The following is an 18,488-nucleotide window of genomic DNA, read 5'->3' on the forward strand; positions in this document are numbered from 1 at the left end:
TTCGTTTGGGGTTTTTTTGTTGTTGTTTTTTTTTAAAGTCCAGAAAAGTTTTGTGGACCATGAAACTCAAAATTCTAAATATAAATGTGAATTACAGACGATATGGGAATCACAATGAAGAACGTTCTTTTCAGAGCGCAAAGAAGAGATAATAGAAGAGAAGTTAATGTGTACCAGAATGTGTTTTGTTCTGTTCTAGACTGTACTGACATGTGTCCCTCTGTGTACCTGTTGATAAGCAAAAATGAATTGAGTGTGTTGCTGTACATATTCACTGTGTGTGCGCTGTTTTTTTGTTTAGTACAACTAAAAGCAGTTTTCGTTATCAGTGTGCAGGCATGAGACAGTGATTCATCTCAGAGTTGGCGTTGCAAAAGGCTGCAAAGGGAACCAGCATGTGCAGCGTGAGTCAAACAGCAGCTCTGTAACAGAAGATCAGTCTGTCGCCGAGCTCCCTGCAGGTTAGAGAGGCAGGACAAACAACACAGAGGAAGCCTGTGCAGTGAGGTCAGAGGCATTGTGCTGTTCCCTATTAAATGCTAAACGTAAATGTGATGAGTTCCTAGAAAACACATCGTATATCAGGGTTATCGTTAGCAACACTCTATGAAGTTGATTTCTTCAAATCAAAGTGTCAAGTCCAAAAGTCTACTTGTTATTTCCTTTAGTGCACCGTAAGAGTCAAAAACAACCACACAGGCACTGTCGGTATGACTGTCTTTTCCCTGCTGACAGCATTCAGCCTGTGAACTTTGTATAGCAATAAAGCCTCCTCAGCTCCACAAATGTTGACACTAAATGTAAAGCAGCAGGGAGTTGTGGCCCCGAGGGCAAACGTGGCTGTTTTTGTCAGAGAGAGGAGGGAGCTAAGAGGAGGGGGGTGCAGGTTAGTCAGGTGTGACTCAGACTATGAACACATTTTCGGCAAAGTGATTCCAAATGAGTACAAAGAGACTTGTCATTAAAGATGTCTAGGGCACACAGTATCATGTGCAGTTTCAATGTGATATTGGTTGTTTACCTGGAGGACTGTCAGGGATGATTGAGTGCCTCTGAGCAGAGGTTAGACTTGTTTTCACGTTGAAGAGAGACTAAAGAAAAACAGGCAACTGTTGGAAGTTCATCCTGGTTTAATGGCAAATCTTTACAACATCCATAGAAGGAAAATTTTCCTTTCATAAACCCAGAAATCTTTACTTCAAAACTCAGCGCGTCCTCAGCTGAATCTCTCCCTCCCTTGTTTTGCTCTTCACTGCAGTCCTTCTTCCTGTTTCTGGGTGGTTCTGACTGTTGGAAGAAGAGGAAGAAATCATTTTTAGGAAGGACATTTCAGCCCCAAATTTCCCTAGAAAATGGTTGGAAGAGGAGGAAGTGTATTGCTCAACTTTGCAGAGCGTGTTCATGGCACTACTGCAGATAGAGTGGGAGTGTGTGTGTGAGAGAGAGAGAGAGAGAGAGAGAGAGAGAGAGAGAGATAGAGAGAAGGGAAGCATGGTAAGTATGCGTGAGTAAAAACAGCGTCATCAAGCACGGAGGCGGACCCTGTCAGAATGAGGGTGCTGTTAGAGGCGGGACTTGGCCGCTGCGATTGACAGATTAAAGCGACGGAGGTGTGGCTTGTCCTTGCAGACATAGAAGCACGTGGCCAGGCCAGTCTGCACGAGGGAGCAGCAACAAAGACCAGCCAGTCTGGGGAACAGAACAGAACACAGGACATCTGCTGCACACACATGTACACACACACTCTCTCTCTTTCACACACACACACACATGCGCACTCACACGCAGGGGTTCACATTTGTTCACCACGCGCAGGCATGCGGTCAAATATAGAGTCTCATATATTGGCTGCAAAGGACACACAGAGCTGTATGTAAATGGCAACAAATAGCAGCATAAATACACTGATAGACATGAACCCCTTTTTGCAACTTTCCACATGAACCACACTCGCGCGCACACACACACAGATGTACGCCATGTCATACCAACAGTCATGCAGATATTCATGTACGGTGAGGTTTGTGAGTGCAGAGAAAGGAGGAGAACGGAAGAAGCAGACCGTTAAGACAGTGTGTGACAGAGTGTGTGGTGGGAAAGTCTGGGGGGACTCCTCCCTGGTCAGAAATAACAAGAAACACATTCATGAGAGATGCAGAGGAGTTGTGCAGCAGCACAAGAGAGGGACTGAATGGTCAGCGGGTGCTGAATCAGCAGATCACATTCATTTGATCTGCTTGTTGTTCTTACTTTCTCTTGCTCAAAATCTCTTTCACAATATCTTGCTTCTTTGCACTTTTTCCACATACGTGACCCAAAGGTCATACTTGAGTAGAAGTAAAGATATTGTGTTAAAGAATTATTTTGATGAAAAGTCATCCATACAAATAGAACTTACATTAAATGTACATAAACTGACAATAGACAACTTTTTTGCCTTACCTTATCATTTGGAAGTAAATTCTGATTAGTGTAATGATCTGTAGAAAAATGACACCATCCACATATAGATTAGTTCCTTATAACTTTGTTTTCACAATGCTATTCATCTATTCACCTCGTTCGATTGTTCCTGCAAAAATGCACAGCACGAAGGAAGCATCTGCCATTACACATCCAAAACAGGAAGAGGTATTGTTTTCCCTGGTCCCTGTCACCAGGTAATGGTGGAAATAACTGACAAGAAAAGAAGAAAAAGAATCCCGCTCATGGAAAGTGTAGAGGGAGAGAGACAGAAACCGAGGTTACAAGAGTACAAGAGTGTGTTTCCCCTCGCCACAGGTATTTCAGGCAGTTTAAAACTGGCATTCCTTCAACATGATCAGTAAGTAACAAAACCTGCATGTTTATTAATACAAGCAGGGGTTTTTACTCTGCCTTTCACAGCACTGAGATCAAGATTTCTAGGGCAGATGGGGATTCTTAAGGTTGCTTCTTGCTTTGGACAGTAGCCAGGTCGATAACGGTAGCCATGTTGTTCGCACTGTTTTTGCAACAGTGGCACTAACAGTATACCACAAAGAGATGTGATCAGCTGTCACATCTCCCTGTGGTATACTGTTGGTGCTGGTGGTATAGTTCAGATATTTAGTATTCTTTTTATTATCAAAACAGTTTTTTTAATCTGATTTTCTGGTTAAATAAATGAGTATTAGAATATTATTAGTTGTACTTTACTTGTGTACATTTTAGAGGCAAATATTGTACTTTTTTACTCACTACATTATTGTGATAACTTTACTTTTTAAGTTATATGCTGAATATCAAATATGATATTTGGCTACACCAATAATTGATTGACCTATAATCTATAGTATGTTCATAATTGTAAATATATGTATAGTTTACTTTTACTTGTATTTTTGATACTTAGATACCTTTAATATCAGATACTTTAAGAATTTAAGACTAGTACTTGAATACTATTTGTATGGGTGACTTTCACTTGAACAAAGTAATATTTTAACACAATACTTTTGACTAAGTATGGCTTTTGGGTACTTTATACAACACTACCGACAGTCCTTAGTTAAGGCGACTCAAGCCACTGTTTCCCCACCGAAGAAACTTCAGTGTTACCAGCAGTATCTGGTCTTTACAACAGAGAAAAGTTAAGCTATTAATACTTAGAATAATTATATTATTGCCCAATTTATCCAACATGTTCAACAAGTGTAACGATAAATGCAATTTGTTTATTTAGATTCAGTGACATAGATCAAATTAAAGCTTTGTAAAACTTTCTTTATTTCTTCTCCATCCAAAAATACTCCATCAACTTTACTTTTAAAAGGTTGAATATTAACAGCCAGAAATCAATGGACTAAATTGAAAACTTCAAGTCTTGATTTGAGACTCACGTCCTTTATTTTCTGTCAAGTCAAGTTGCAAGTCATCAAAACAGTGACTTGAGTCGACTCACGTCCAATTCACAGTGGCTCCATTCCAAACCTCTGAATGTTTGCTTCCAAAATGTAGAGGAGTAGATGTGTAAGGTAGCAGAAAATTGAAATACAGTACAAATACCTCAAAAGCGTACAGTACTTGAGTTAATGTACTTCCATGTTACATTTCATTCGCATGTTTCCTCAGCAATTACTGAAAAATCAGTTGTGTCAATGGAACTGAAAACACCATGCATTTACAGCAAAGTTGTCCCAGATCGACACAGACATGCACCCTCTGTTTCTGAAACGTTTCTCTTTACTTATATTAACGCACACAGACACTCACACACATGCACACACACCGTGGTCCCCTTCATCAAAAGGCTGCACATGGAGTTGGATGTGGAGAGAGCAGGGTGAGGGATCAAGTTTTGAAGCAATGGTATCAGTCGACCTCAGTGCAGAGCTTATCAAGCCCCGCACACAGCTTATGTAAATGGATAAGCTGCCATTTCCACCACGAGCCCCTTTATCAACAGTGTCTCACCACGCCGACGCCAGACACAGGCAAGCTGTGCCTGTGTGTGAGTGTGTGTGTGTGAGCGTGTGTGTGTGTCGGGTGTGGGCCAATATCTGCCTAGTAACTACAGACAGGCTGTTCCAGATCCACAGAAGTAATCCTCACACCCACTTATCCACACACACACACACACACACACACACACACACACACACACACACACACACAAACACACACACACAAACACAGATACACACACGTACACAGACTGATACAACAAAATTGTATACATCTGTTGTCATGGTAATGTTGTCATTTTCGGCTGCTCACGTGTGCATGTCATGGTTGGGGATTTTTTTTTTTTTTGGAAGAACTATTAGTCCTATCCACCCACCCACACACACACACACACACACACACACATGCATACACACTCGGTAGTACCAAAACCTACAAACACACACACACATGAAGAAGCTATGACAGCGAGGGGGATGGGGAATGATACTCGACACCTCCCACTCTCTCCTCAGCTGCCCCCCTCCCCCTGCTGGAGCTCATGAACCTTCACATACTAAACAGACATACATTTCACGTACACACGGTCCTTCTTCTCTGTTTCTCCGTACAGGGCACATTAACACACACTCCCACACAAAGACCTCAGTGTAAAACACAGACCAGTTTTCCCCTTGCCCTCCCCCTACCTCCCTGTGCTTTCTTTAGTCAAAAAAAATGCCTGTACAATCAGGGGACTGGACAACTGGGTCTGAAACGTGGTGGAAGATTTGCATAGAAATGGCACATGATGAGTTTTCACAAGCAAAAAACCGTGACTGCCATTCAGTGGTTGTTCAGTATTTCACCCCTTCATCACATGATTACATTATTCCTGTTTTCTGAGGAGCTTACCATAACACATTTGTTTTAAATTGTATGCAAATGATCTGTCATCAAAGCAACTCTTTATGAAAAGACAAGAAATAGAGACATCATTAACATTGTGTGAAACTGAATAAATGGCTTAAAACAAGTGGGAATGTGCTGCTCAAGCCCTTGATGACTCAGCTTGTTTTTCTTTTATTCGCTCCAAATGATAACAAAGAGCTACTGTAAGGCTTTCAAACTGTTCAGATAATTACTGGTCACTCCACAGTTGCAGTGACTCAGATAATCCCCGACTAGCTTTTGGTTTTCAGAGATTATAGATACATTATGTGAAACCCTTCTTATTAATGGCCACTGAAGGGAAGACAGCGGTCAGCATCCTGTTGCTGTGGTGCTCGCACTGATTTTTTCTTCTGGTTGGTTTATGAAACAATCAGCCAGCAGCAGGAGTGACACAGCGGACTGTGAGGTGTAGCTTCACCAGTAAACACACTGACCACTTTCTCTCTACCTACTGAAAGAGAGACCCCCAGAAGAGCAGCAGAAGCAGAAGAGAGAGACCGAAGAGGTTGGTGTGTTGAACCGTGACACTACAGCACATAAACAACTGTATCTGAAGAAAAACAGGAGCTGTGTGAGTTACCAGATTGAGTCATGCGCAGAAGAACACAACCAATGAAGCCAACCAATCCCACATAACGGAGGGTGGGTCTTAAAAGAAGTCTGGTGGGATCCATAATAACACTGTTAATTTTGGAGGTGGGGGGTAGAGATGAAAATCATATATAGAGAAACATTACTATCTGTAATGTTGCTGCATTTTATTCAGACCATAGGTTCCATGATACTCAGTAGCTTGCCTTCATCCGCTACCATTAAGGAACAACCAACTTCAGACACATCCCGCATAGCTAAGAAACAGCTAGCATCAAGCAAGCTAAGTCACCACTAAGATACAAATAGTGGAGTGGATAAGAGTTTGTGGTTCAGCAAGCTAAATACCTCGAATCTTGTTGTGTCTGAAAGGCCCTGAAGTTATTTTAAGCAGTAAATGTACCGTTTGGGTTACAGTGTTCAGTTAATACATCCTGGAGCTTCTTAAGACAAAGGAAAGTCTCATCTGTTGTTCCCCAGATGCTGGAAATGTGAATGGCGTTAACAGCCTCGAGGCAAGAACCGGCTTTGGCTCAGGAGGAAAACAAACATCCCCCCTGTGCTTCCCAACGACGGTTTGGGTGGAACACGTGCAGGCATTGCAAAAGATGACACCCGTTATTTCTTATTTTGCACTGAGTATTTGATTGGATCTTTACTTTTAAAGGTTATTTTTTTCTGGATCTATAATCAGTTCATCTCTGCAGGGTGGAACTTTATCGCTGACAGATCCAAATGATATAGTTGCATGTCAGAGCTTGTGTGTGCAGCAGGTCTGTGGAGGCCTATGCCTCAACTGCTTTTCCCATCACAACTGCACCTACATGTGCTCATATACTCCTTGTATATAAAGTAAGCATAGTGCCCTGTATTTCGCATGCTTTGAAGTAATGTTAGCTTTGACTGGATGTCGTGTTGTGGTGGGTGCCCATCATTTTGTTGGTGTTAGCAGACTCCAATTCTAAGCTAATTATATCTAGAGTTGCACAGTGTGTGCTGTTTCCAGAAAACAATGCCCTGTGTCTACACAGAAATCAGTCAACAATCAGTTGACACATTGGCGATACAAATATTCCAATGCTTACATATAGTACCTTTCACAATCTGACTAAAGCTGATAGTCAACCATTGCTGTTGATCAATGACCATTTGCCAGGTGCAGCTCAACTCTCTGAACTGTTTGTGAGAAGCCAGATCAAACTTTTATATAGTTGTGAGACTTTTGTCTCACTTAAATTTATTATTAATGTGGGCATATCTTTCTCAAAAATAAATAATTAATATCTGAGTAAAAAATTGTTAAGCCCTGTGAATTAAGCAAGGCCCGACAGAGCCTTCTGTCCGTACTTTATTTCATCCATCTGTCTGCATGTTTTCTGTAAGCTCATTGGTACTGACCAATGGAGAAGCACCTCTAGTCGTGGGGGCCAGTGTAGCAGTGTAGCTAGTAGTTCAAGTGAGACATGACCACAAGACATGGGTAAAGTTTTAAAAGTTGGCGAGACATTTTAAACATCTGTACTGTATGATTCTACTTTTCCCGGGCACAGGGACGAACAGTTACAAAACAGCTGGGAGGAGATTGGACTGAATTGAAAATGAGTTGGACAATGGCAAAGTTAAAACAGAGGGGTTCGTGAAACTGATTTGACTCTGACGCTTGACGCTGTAGTGGCTGTACTGTAACATGGCTGTAACATCCTTGTCAACATAAAGAATGCATGGAAGTATGTGGGTAGTGACTGTTGTGTCGCATGAAAAGGTCATCTATTTTCAGACGTACATGTAAAGGGAGCATCATCAACTTTTAATGAGACATTTATCTTCTGTTCATTTCTACATGTGTTTTATTACAACAACATGAGGCCAGATGATGATGACACCAATGTTGTCTGTGTAAACAAATATCTGTGTTTGTGTGTATATATATATTCCCCCTAAGAAATCTAGGGGAAGCTCAGAAGTCACTCTACTTTTACTTTCACTTGACTAAACCTTCTTCCAGTTTCCAGTGGGCTCTGGTTTGAGCTGGAGCAAACAGACAGAGCTCTCCAATGGCTTCCAGACTGTACTAGCCCTCTTAAGTTTCCAAGAAACCACTTACTGATATATGACAGCATGTTCCCTCACACACACACACACACAAACACCACGCGGCCCTGCCCCACAAGTGTTTGTTTTCAGCCCAACGTGGCCTACAGAGCCTGGGGATGTGTGTGACGTTATACTGACAAGGCGGGGGAATAAGTCGGGACTTGTTAGACCTGCAGGGCTAACTATACAGCACACAGGTGAGAAGAAGACACACTGTGAGTGAGAAGAAGGAACGTGTTTTCATATTTCACAAAAACATGAGCTACAGATAATATCTAGTGGCTGCTGGCATTAAAAACAGCAGGCCTAAGTAAAACCTGAGAGAAGAAAAAAGGTCACATGAGGGGTTGATACTGCAAGTTCAGTGACTGTTGAGGCAGATCATGTAACTGTTGTTTATCATCAGTATCATGAGCTGGCTTTCTTTAAAAACAGATTTACCAGGACAGGTGTAGCCAAGATTTTACTGAGCCCAGTCCTACTTTATTTATGTACTTTTCATATATTTTTTAATAAATTAAAAATGTATTGATACTATATCAATGTCTGTCAGAGGAATATGAAATCCATTTATTTTAACATGTTTTTGGCCTAAAACACCTTACTAACACAAACACACTCCATCTTTAGAGCTCAGTGTGTGTACCTTGTGTGTAAACTCTCTGAATTCCTGAGAACATGACGTAAAGGTCCTCAGTGGTGGCTACAACTCTGTTTAAAAAACTAAATTAATTGCACAACCAGCTTCTAACTATACTGTATGTACTGTAGCCAACATCCTGAAAATATGTCCTGGTGCTTTTCAGCTCTTATCTTTTGTAACCTCCCACAAGACATGTTTACGCACTAGACTTAACACGGTGAGTGCGTATCTATGTGTGTGCGTACTTGTACTTGCTAGATAATGACGACCGTGATAAGTTTTTAACCTACAGTGAGTGAGGGCATCTTCGGAACGTGTGGACATTCTGGTTGGTTCTCACATCTTCACAAGGCTGTTTGATAGTCAAGACTTGTTTTTAGAGATAAGGTTAGTATTATGTTCAGGTTTGGTTTAGTGAGTGGGTTAGGCACTGAATTGTGATAGTTTTGGTACGGATAAGGGATTAGGGAATGTTGTAGACTTTTGGATTGATGATATTTTTTCCTGTTTTTGTTTTAGGATCGGGGTAACAATCATGTTTGGGTTCAGTTCAGATTCTGGGTTTGGGTAGGGCATGTAGGTGTGATTGTTAAAATTACCATTAGGTACAAAGAGGTAAATAATAGATTATGTAAAAGAGGGTCCTCATTTGGGGTGGGCCAATGAACCTCAAGTTTCGATGCCACCACTTCAAGGCCTGTTGTTAGTATCACTACTGACATCCATAGGAGTGATAGCAAAAGATTAATTGGTCTTTTAGAAACTTACATTGAAGACTGATGAATTCACACTATAAACATGTGAGATTACTTGATTAAATAAAGGTTATATATGTTAATTTTGTGAGCGGTCTCTTGTTTGAACATAGTAAATGACAATGTGTTCAGAAGCAGCCTACTAATGATGATACCCCAATTGATACTCTTTTTTTTTTTAATTTGGTGCAATGCTGATATCGAAATCATGAAGTAAAATGTTGTATATCAATATATCAGTTGACACATACTCACTTTTTCTGCAGTAAACCTTAAAATGTGGTTAACAAACACTTAAACAGTAAACCGCCCTGGGTTTTTACTAGACCCAGACTGATGTATTGGTTGTTTCTTAATGGCTATTCATTTTTAAGAGATTATAATGCATGAAGAGGTTCTTGGGGTAATTTATGAATATTAAATTCACAGTGAGGTTCACTGCTTCAGTGCACTGATGTTATTTTAGATGGTAATGGTTATTATTAAATTTATAAAATACACTGCCTCCATTACAAATCTTTGTTACAAGTATTTGGTAAGCACATTTGAGGTATTATTGCAAAATATGTATGTATGTCAACCATTACACCAATATAGGCCCAGAAATTGGCTGGGCTCTTTTCTTTATATCAACACATATCGAACAACATATACACTACCATCAGCTGATGAAATTAGCCAGATGATATATCTACTAATGACACATTCACATGGTATCATGGTGTTGAGTCCATTTGAAATCAAATATCACCCATCCCTCCTGTTTGTTGTTAGGTCTCAGAAAACATGTTTACACTCTCAATATCAACACAACAAGTGGTTGTGTCTGTGTGCGTGTGTGTGTGTGTGTGTGTGTGTGTGTGTATGTGTGTGTCTTTGCATGTGCTACAGCATATAAACAGGCATCTATATCTTTCAACTTATAAATCACACTTGTTTTGGTGATCTGACAGATATAATCATGCTACAGGCCAGGTGAGGTGGGGCCTGTTGTACCAACAAAATAGTCCCCTCTCAGAGATATGGGATCTTTAACAAAGAGGAGGCATCCCCAGGATGATTACTATTATGATCATAAAGGTATTCATCGTTTCTTTTTTGTTTTTTAGTCATGTCAGCACCATGATTCACTTATCCATTCATTTAGCTGGATTACTCAATAAAAAGATTCGTGGTCTTGTAGGAGGATGACGAATAGATGTGTAATAAAGCGACACCGACTACGCGCATGCGCTCAGGCGACCACCCCCGCCCCCCTCTGTCTCGCTGAACTGTACATAGCGCTCGGGGGCTCCGCTGGCAGCCAATGGCAACACGTTGTTTTACCCGTGACATCATCCGCCACTCCTCTTACTAAAGAAGGAAACAAACATCCATCCAGAAGGGACGAGAGACGGAGAGAGAAAGAAAGAGAGGTAGGAGGGCGAGGACGGGAGAATATAACCCACCTAAACCTGCCTGACACGAAGGACAACGCCACGAAAACACGTCTAGATAGAGAAAAGGGGACGCTGCCAGGACGTGAGACCCTCGACCTTTTTTCTTCTGCCAGGACAAAACGGCCACTTTTCCTGTCGTCTCGCGAGAAACTTCATCGATTTTCAGCAGGTGATGATCTTGGATTATTTTTCGTTTTCTTAACAAGGATGAATTTTCCCTATCGAGGTAAATAACGAAAAGAACGACGGGTGTTTAACTGTGCTGATGGTCGGTCATGGCGACCTTTAACGCTGGATTGAAAGGTCAGGTGGTGTGTGCGTGATGGTATTGTGTGGTAAACAAGCCTTTTCGTTATTTGCTAGTTGAAGTTGCCACCGCCGACACTTACAGCACCACCACCATCGCTCCCCCCCCACCCCCCCATGATTGGGAATATCACAAGCTCTCAAACGTGACTCCGTCTGGTTCAGGAGAAAAACAGGGGAGGGAGCTAGCTTGTGCTGGTTGCTGTCTCTGTTTTCCTGTTTGCTTCGAGCTGGGGGATGGGGAACCAAAGCCTGCTAATTCCTGTCTAGAAATAGAAAATTCATAAGCCGAATAGGCAAGTAGAGCGAGGTAGTTCCTCTAAATTTACTACAGAGCTTTTGGTTAAATATTAAATGAACTGCCAGGGCAGCTTTGCCTTGTGTTTGCTGTAGTTTCAGCTTGGGAGAAAACAAGATCGGCTTGGTGTTTGGAGCTGTGTGGCAAGTCGTTTTAAGTACTTAAGTGTGATTATATAATGGAGGTTGTTCACATTTGCTCGTTGTAAACACGCAGAAAATGGTTATTAGGAGAAATGCTGCGAGGGAGGCCAGATACGAAACGATGTCTAAACAGGAAGCAGGGAGATTGTAGACAAAGGAAGAAAGAAGAAACAAAGGGGGCAGAGACCACACTGTCTAGACTGTGGGTTATTTCAGAAAACATCAATGCTGATGCCTTCCTGCTGGCCTCTGATGGTTATTTCCCCCATTGTGTCCGTTCAAATACATTAATTTAGTGCTTGTAACAAAACAACAGAGGGCTTTTTCTGTCCTGTCCTTCAGTGTGACTCAGTAGTTTTCAGCCACAGCAGGGCCTGAAATATGAGCTAAGCCTGCGACTGATAGAGAGGCAAAGTCTTCCTCTTTTGTTTGCGGCAGATTTTCATGCTTTGTGTTCTTCAAACTGGGCTCAGGCGTCAAAACCAAACTGCACGGTTTTCTGCCAGACCACTGATCACATTTTATTGCTGCGAGTGTTTTTGTGAAAGGAAGTTGGTGAGTGAAAAGGACTGGTAATCTGCTCGGTGCTGGAAACCCCCTGACTTGCCCTGTCGGATGCATGGTATTTTACAACAATATGAATGCACAAGGCAGGGTATTTGGTGTGCTCAAGACATGGAGGCATTCTTTAATCAGTTGATGATGAACACTGACGACAACAACAAGCATTTCAGGAAGAGCCTGTATGTTTGTCTCCCTGAATGACCCCCTTTTGATCATGAATCATTCACACAACTTCTCAAATATGTAGTGTATTCATGTCAGGGTGAAGCTGCAGATTTAAACAAGGGTAACCAGAGGGATTTTACCTTCTATGCCATCCCTGTTTGTGATCATTCTTAGTGAAGGTTAGGTTGACATGCCTGCTATTTGTCTGACAGCTGGGCCCAAATGTGACAGCTGAGCCACACCATCCATTGTTCCTTTGTGTCAGAAAGTCACAAGTCACAGTTAAGCTTTTAGCTGCTATTGGTCTTATCATGCTCTTTGTTGTTGTGGTGTAGTCTCAGTTTAAATAGATGTCCTTCCTTTTGAGGATTTTTTTTCTCTTAAAGACCTTGTCCAAGATTAGAGATTTAAAACCCCAAATCCATCAGTCTAAATGCAGCTGTCCACACCATAAACGTGTGTTTTGGGGTTTAAAGAGAAGGAAACTGTTGCTCACGTGTAAAGAAAAATTCCTTTCGAGCCACTCGGGAGTTACCAACCACTAGCTCAGTCCTCCTGTCTGGTATTTTTCAGCAGTCAGCAGTTGAACACGTGATGTGTGAAGGGAGAGAAGGTCTTTGTGGGGCTTTTCCAAGGAAACCCTTTGTTGACACGGCAGTGATAACATGCAGGGGTAGAGAAAGGGGTGAGGAGGAGGGAGGGGGTAGCTCAAAATTTAATAGCACTCGTTATCTGTTTGTGAGGTCAGGCCACCTCGTCTGAACTGACAGGACGTTCTGAGACAACTGCCAGCCTCTCCTGGAACATTAAGCTCGCCTGTTTGTGTCCGTGACCGGAATATATACGAGCCACACACCAAGGCAGGCAGAGCAGCTGCCATGTTAAAGCACAAAAGGGCCAAAGGTTGTTTACAAGGGAAATATGGCACTGTTGCTATGTACACTGGTAGTTTCTGAGGAGGGGAATCTGGTATCAGTTGATCTCATGATTTGTAAACCGGTCAGGGCAGGACTGGCAGACAGGATGCCTCTAACCCAACTAATCTAGGCCTTCCTGTCTCTGTTTGTTCATTCATCAAGGTGTTTTTGATCTGTTGCCTCACAGGCAGCAGCTCCCATTGCACAAACTCCTGCTGTATTGCGTTGCAGTCCAACCACGTCACAGGACGGCACGTTCTGCCAAGTTACGCACACACACGCTTGTTTATGGGAGTATGAGTGGAGAGAAATGACTCGGGAAGTTTTGAAATGCCTTATGTGGCAAGAACCACACAGAGGGAGGGGACTACTTCCTGAAACTGTCGACCTACTTTTATTTCATCTTTGTTTTCTCATGTCTTTTGATAAAAAAACAGGGCTATATTTTACCGTCTGTGTTTTTGTTCCCTTTGTGGTTGCTATACTGCCAGTGAGTCAGAACTTTTCATTTGTGGAAGTGAACAGACTGATGATGAGGGAGTGTTAGTTATTGTGAAAAGTTCTTAGTCGTCATGATAATTATGACACATAATGATGACACATTAGCGATCATAAGATTTTTTTCTTTAACACATGTCAGTGGAGTTTTTTCCTCAGGCAGCAAATGAGTGATTGTGGGTCAGATGTTAGGAAGAACCATAACTGTTCTCAGAGCTATGAAAAGGGTTTTTGAGGGGGGAGGAAAAGGGGGAAACAACAGTGAATTGTTAACAAAGCTGTGGGACAGAACAGAGTCCAGCTTCTGCCAAGGTGCTGAACAGAACACAGCAAGGGTTGTTTGTTCCGGGACTTCCTGCAGAGAAACGGTCATCACTCTTTTCAGGCTAAAGGGCAAATCTAAAACCACACAGGCATGTTGTTCTCTAATTTTCATAATGACTCCCATTATCTCTCAGCCTAGCAAGTTTCTTAGGAAACAGATTGACATTGAAATGTGTCTGGTGATGGAAATATTTTAAGCTTTTTATTATATTTCATGTTGAGGTGCATAGAAATACTGTGTACATCTGTCAGTCTAATAAGCATTTTGTCTCTCTCATTCTGTTAGCAATGGCCCAAGAGACGAACCAGAGCCCGGTGCCCATGCTTTGTGCCACAGGCTGTGGTTTCTATGGCAACCCGAGAACCAATGGCATGTGCTCCGTGTGCTATAAGGAACACCTGACACGGCAGCAAAGCAGTGACCGAATGAGCCCCCTCAGCCCTATGGGTAAGTCAATTCACTTAATACGCGAAAAAGATTTGTAGAGTGTAGACAGAGATTCTGTCTGTTTCTCAGAAAGAATATTAAAAAGTGGTTTTCAGGAGCCCTGAGTTCATGATGGAAACAAAAAACATACTTTGACCTATATATTTATACCTACGAATAAGGAGGGACTCTTGGAAGTGTAGACATTGTTTTGAAATACAACCAGTTCGAGGCCAGCCAGTGTATTTTCCCAGCTCTCCTCCCCCTCTGTTTTTCCTCCCTGTGTAATGAAAGACAGCTGTTTTGTTCATTACAGTGTTCAGGGTTACATGGGTGTTCACTCCTTTAGAAGTTTCTAAGGTTAAACATTGAAGTTTCTCTTACAATGTGACACTGGCTGCCTGTTTAAACCTGTTGCAAACAAGACCATACAAAAGAGGAGGAAGGTTATCTTGAATACAGCTTTGACAAAAGATTGAGAAAGGGTCCAAAACTATTATGTTTATTTGATACATGATCAGATACAGTATACATCGATAAACTGAAATAGGCATGTGGTTATGTTTTTATAGCAGAGGCTAATTTGCAACACCCATCCCAAGAAGGACATTTATGAGACTATGAACCTATAATAAAGATATAAAATAGCAGTATAAGGGGTACAGGAAGTAGACATTTGCATAACAATTTTCGTAGTATTATTTATATCCACATGTTTATATCCACAGGCTCAGCTGCTAGTCCTACCTCAGAGGCCTCAGCCATCCAGAGACTAGAAGCCAGTCTAGCCAAGGTTGATGCCTCCCCTGCCTCTTCACCAGACATGTCTAGGTCAGTATCTGCTGTGTTTCATTGTTCAAAGGTAGTTCATTAGCCTTCTTCAAATCGGAGAATGTGTGATTTTTTTTTTTTTTTTTTTTTTTGGCTAAAGGGTTCTCGTTTTATTTAACCTTCAGAACTATTCAAGGATCCCTCCCTGTGACTCAACAAATGACAGAGATGAGCATCTCAAGAGAGGACAAGCCAGAACCCTTAGAGCCTGGTAAGACACACAGACTCACACAAACACACTTCTGGCAACAGACAGACTAGCAGACATAAACAAGTGGACATTTACCACCTGCAGGTAACCGCTCACATGCAGACTTCTTAAGGCAAACAACGCCTTGTAGGACCCACAGTTTATTTTTGATACTTCGCAGCATAACTTAAACACAACTGCTGGTTTTACTTACAGCCCTCCAAGAAAGACAGGAGGCCTAAAAATAAACCTGTTTAAAAATACCTCTACACCAGAGGACACACGCAGATTTGATGCTGTGTGCCAGAGGCTTTCTCAGGGCAGTGCATGCTTTTCTGCCAAGAACAAGAGGTGGTAATTTAGAGATGAGGAACATGCTAATTACTATCATTTGGGACAAAAGTACACAATTTCAGCAGCCAGTGTGTTTGAATGTCTTCTAGAACTTTAAACAAAACTCATTAAGTAGTTTTGCTTGTAAATTGAAGATATCAGATAATGGCTAATAAAACTTACCATGACTAATTTTTTTTTTCCTGTTGTCTTTCTTCAGTTGTAAACCAGCCTGCTGCTTCTAGTCCTACACCTGTAGCTTCTTCTAGCGGTGACGATAGCAAGGGCGATACCCCTAAACCCAAGAAGAACAGGTGCTTCATGTGCCGCAAAAGGGTTGGCCTTACAGGTGAGCACGCGGGCATGAAGGGGAATCTGATGAAACGCATATTAGAGCTGTGAGCTGCTTTAGTTATTAGCTGTCAAATTTATGTGAATGTGTCATTGTGAATCATTTCTGGTTTCTTTAGTCCTCTCTGACAGTACACTGAATATCTTTGAGTCGCTGAAACACTGATCAACACATTACACCATTTTCTGACCTTTTTTAAACTAAACAAGAGTCAATTAATAAGGAAAATAAAATGTGTTTTTTTTGTTACCTCACTTATTGTTCTAATTTTGACCCCTTACACTTGTGCTTCCAGGGTTTGACTGTCGCTGTGGAAACCTGTTCTGTGGCATCCACCGGTACTCTGACAAGCACAACTGTCCCTATGATTACAAGGCTGAGGCTGCCGCCAAGATCCGCAAGGAGAATCCCGTGGTGGTGGCTGACAAGATCCAGAGAATATAGATGTGACAAAACAGCAACAGCAGAGGCAGCAACAATGACAACACCTTTGACAAAGACTGGAGTATGAGTGTGAACCTTTTGAAATGAGCACTGGCTTGAGTGGCTAAGTGACGATTGAAAGGACTTGATTTACAAAATTACAACCTCAAGAAAAATGACGGGGGGAAAAAAGAAGAAAAAAAGAAAAGATCCTGTCTGAGGGAGATGCATGAATGATCACTTTCCTCCTTTTTTGATTAATTCATTAGTTTGTTTTATCCAATTTTCTGTGGTGTGACTTTGCCGCTGTTAAGTCCTCTCTTTTTTTTAAGAATATGTATTGTCTTACTCAAAGCAGCCCAGGCTAACTGTCCAGGATTTGCTGTGCTCCTCTCACCCAAACCAGGCGCCATTTTGTGCCAAACCGTAGACAACCATTTTAATCAGACCCTGTCATGTGTCAGACACAGGCAGGTCTTTTAAAACATTCATACTACACAGTGTAGCAGTCCACACGAGATGTGTCCCTGAACTTCTTGCTCTGTGCTCCGTCGGTACTGGAGTCTGTCAGCGTTTGGAGAACTATACAACTGTCCCCCACCATGCACAAGGGGCTTTGTTACCATGTCTCTGTCTTTCCTAGCTTTACCTACCTCACAGCTGCTGTGTTAAGCTTTGTCGTCTTCCCTTGTACTTTGTTTTCATCAGCTTTGACCCCAGCAGAACAATGGATCATCTGTGATAGTCAGCCTTGGTGATCAGCACATCTGTGTTGACTTTGATTGTGATAAGGCTGTTCCGTTATGACTGGAGGTATCATGCTAGACAGGGACAAACAAATTCATCCACGTTTCACTGAATATAAACACTTTCAATGGTAATAATGAGTAAAGGCGCTCCCCAACTGGTCTGCGCTCACGATGTAATCACAGACGCCTGGTGTAGGGCTGTGTGTACCGATGTGTGGCCTGAGAGGAAGGATGGCACCCTTCCATGGCAGGCCTGGTAGGTGAATTTAAGCAACAATGTTGTAGGGGCATGAATGAATGAATGGGATAAATGCATGAATAACTCTTCATCTGCATTAGTGTTTGGCATCACTCAACTTAGGGTTTCAGATATTTTATTTGCTGAGAGACAGTTATGTTATGTTTTATTAGCTTTTCCTCTTCCATCGATATTGTACTGATGTTAGCGCATGTTTTCAGTGCATTTGTGGAACTAGGGTATGTGAACCATGACTTTTTTCTTTCTTTTTTTTTTAAATGCGCTAACAGAACGTTCATGTGAGCACAGTGAGTGTGAGTGTGTGTGTGTGTGTGTACCATATTTGTCTGTGGAGCTACCCGGTTTATCAGCACATGTTTACAGAACTACAGGAGCATGCCAGAGCTAGATTTATGAAAAATAATAGATACCAAGATTAGATGTAACTTCTCATCTGTCTAACAGCTATTGGTCTGTGTCTGCTTTAGAGCACCATAGGTGTGTGTGTGTGTGTGTGTGTGTGTGTGTGTGTGTGTGCGCACGCGCACATACCTGTGCAGAAGTGTGTTTTGATGGCTGCCTGACACATTGAATTCATGTATGTTTGTGACTTGTGTTAACCCCGCCTCTTCCCCTTCTTTTTTTTTTCCCTGTAAGGATGTTTTTCATTTAAAGACAACTGTATGTATCCGTTTGAGTTTTTCCTTTCTGATTCTTAGTTATATGCAAATTTGTACAAAAAAAGAAAAAACAACAAACTGTGTTGATATTTATGTATTACATATAATCTTGCTATCCAGCATTACGACAGAATAGTATCATGTAAATAAATCTGTACAGAGAGACATTA

General features: G+C 41.7%; 1 protein-coding gene and 1 long non-coding RNA gene across 6 annotated transcripts; one reads left to right on the top strand and one right to left on the bottom strand.

Annotated features, from left to right (window-relative positions):
* Nucleotides 1-1,120: 1,120 nt before the first annotated feature.
* LOC119019579 lies at nucleotides 1,121-2,866 on the bottom strand. Its single transcript, XR_005075099.1, has 3 exons — nucleotides 2,558-2,866; nucleotides 2,443-2,480; nucleotides 1,121-1,287 (listed from the first exon to the last, which is right to left on the bottom strand). It is a non-coding gene; the product is annotated as an uncharacterized LOC119019579 (long non-coding RNA).
* A 7,912-nt stretch (nucleotides 2,867-10,778) lies between these two features.
* Nucleotides 10,779-18,488, top strand: zfand5a (zinc finger, AN1-type domain 5a). 5 transcript variants are annotated; one of them, XR_005075097.1, is made up of 7 exons: nucleotides 10,779-11,106; nucleotides 14,382-14,543; nucleotides 15,251-15,353; nucleotides 15,479-15,564; nucleotides 16,097-16,225; nucleotides 16,524-17,972; nucleotides 18,137-18,488. XR_005075097.1 is itself a non-coding variant. In XM_037098318.1 (6 exons), exons 1-6 carry the CDS (start codon nucleotides 11,088-11,090, stop codon nucleotides 16,670-16,672), a joined length of 648 nt encoding a protein of 215 aa, XP_036954213.1. In that variant the 5' UTR covers nucleotides 10,779-11,087; the 3' UTR covers nucleotides 16,673-18,488. The 5 variants fall into 5 exon arrangements, 4 of the variants coding, with proteins under 4 accessions (XP_036954213.1, XP_036954214.1, XP_036954215.1 ...); XM_037098318.1 differs by having other exon boundaries at nucleotides 16,524-18,488; XM_037098319.1 differs by having other exon boundaries at nucleotides 10,785-11,049; nucleotides 16,524-18,488.

This window comes from Acanthopagrus latus, chromosome 5 (assembly GCF_904848185.1).
Source record: "Acanthopagrus latus isolate v.2019 chromosome 5, fAcaLat1.1, whole genome shotgun sequence".
Taxonomy (NCBI): Eukaryota; Metazoa; Chordata; class Actinopteri; order Spariformes; family Sparidae; genus Acanthopagrus; species Acanthopagrus latus.

What these genes read in the sequence shown, in the direction of transcription:
- zfand5a (XM_037098318.1), top strand. An exon ending in TCTTCACCAGACATGTCTAG is followed by an intron (nt 15,354 to 15,478) that starts GTCAGTATCTGC and finishes TTTAACCTTCAG; the next exon opens with AACTATTCAAGGATCCCTCC. An exon ending in GCCAGAACCCTTAGAGCCTG is followed by an intron (nt 15,565 to 16,096) that starts GTAAGACACACA and finishes GTCTTTCTTCAG; the next exon opens with TTGTAAACCAGCCTGCTGCT.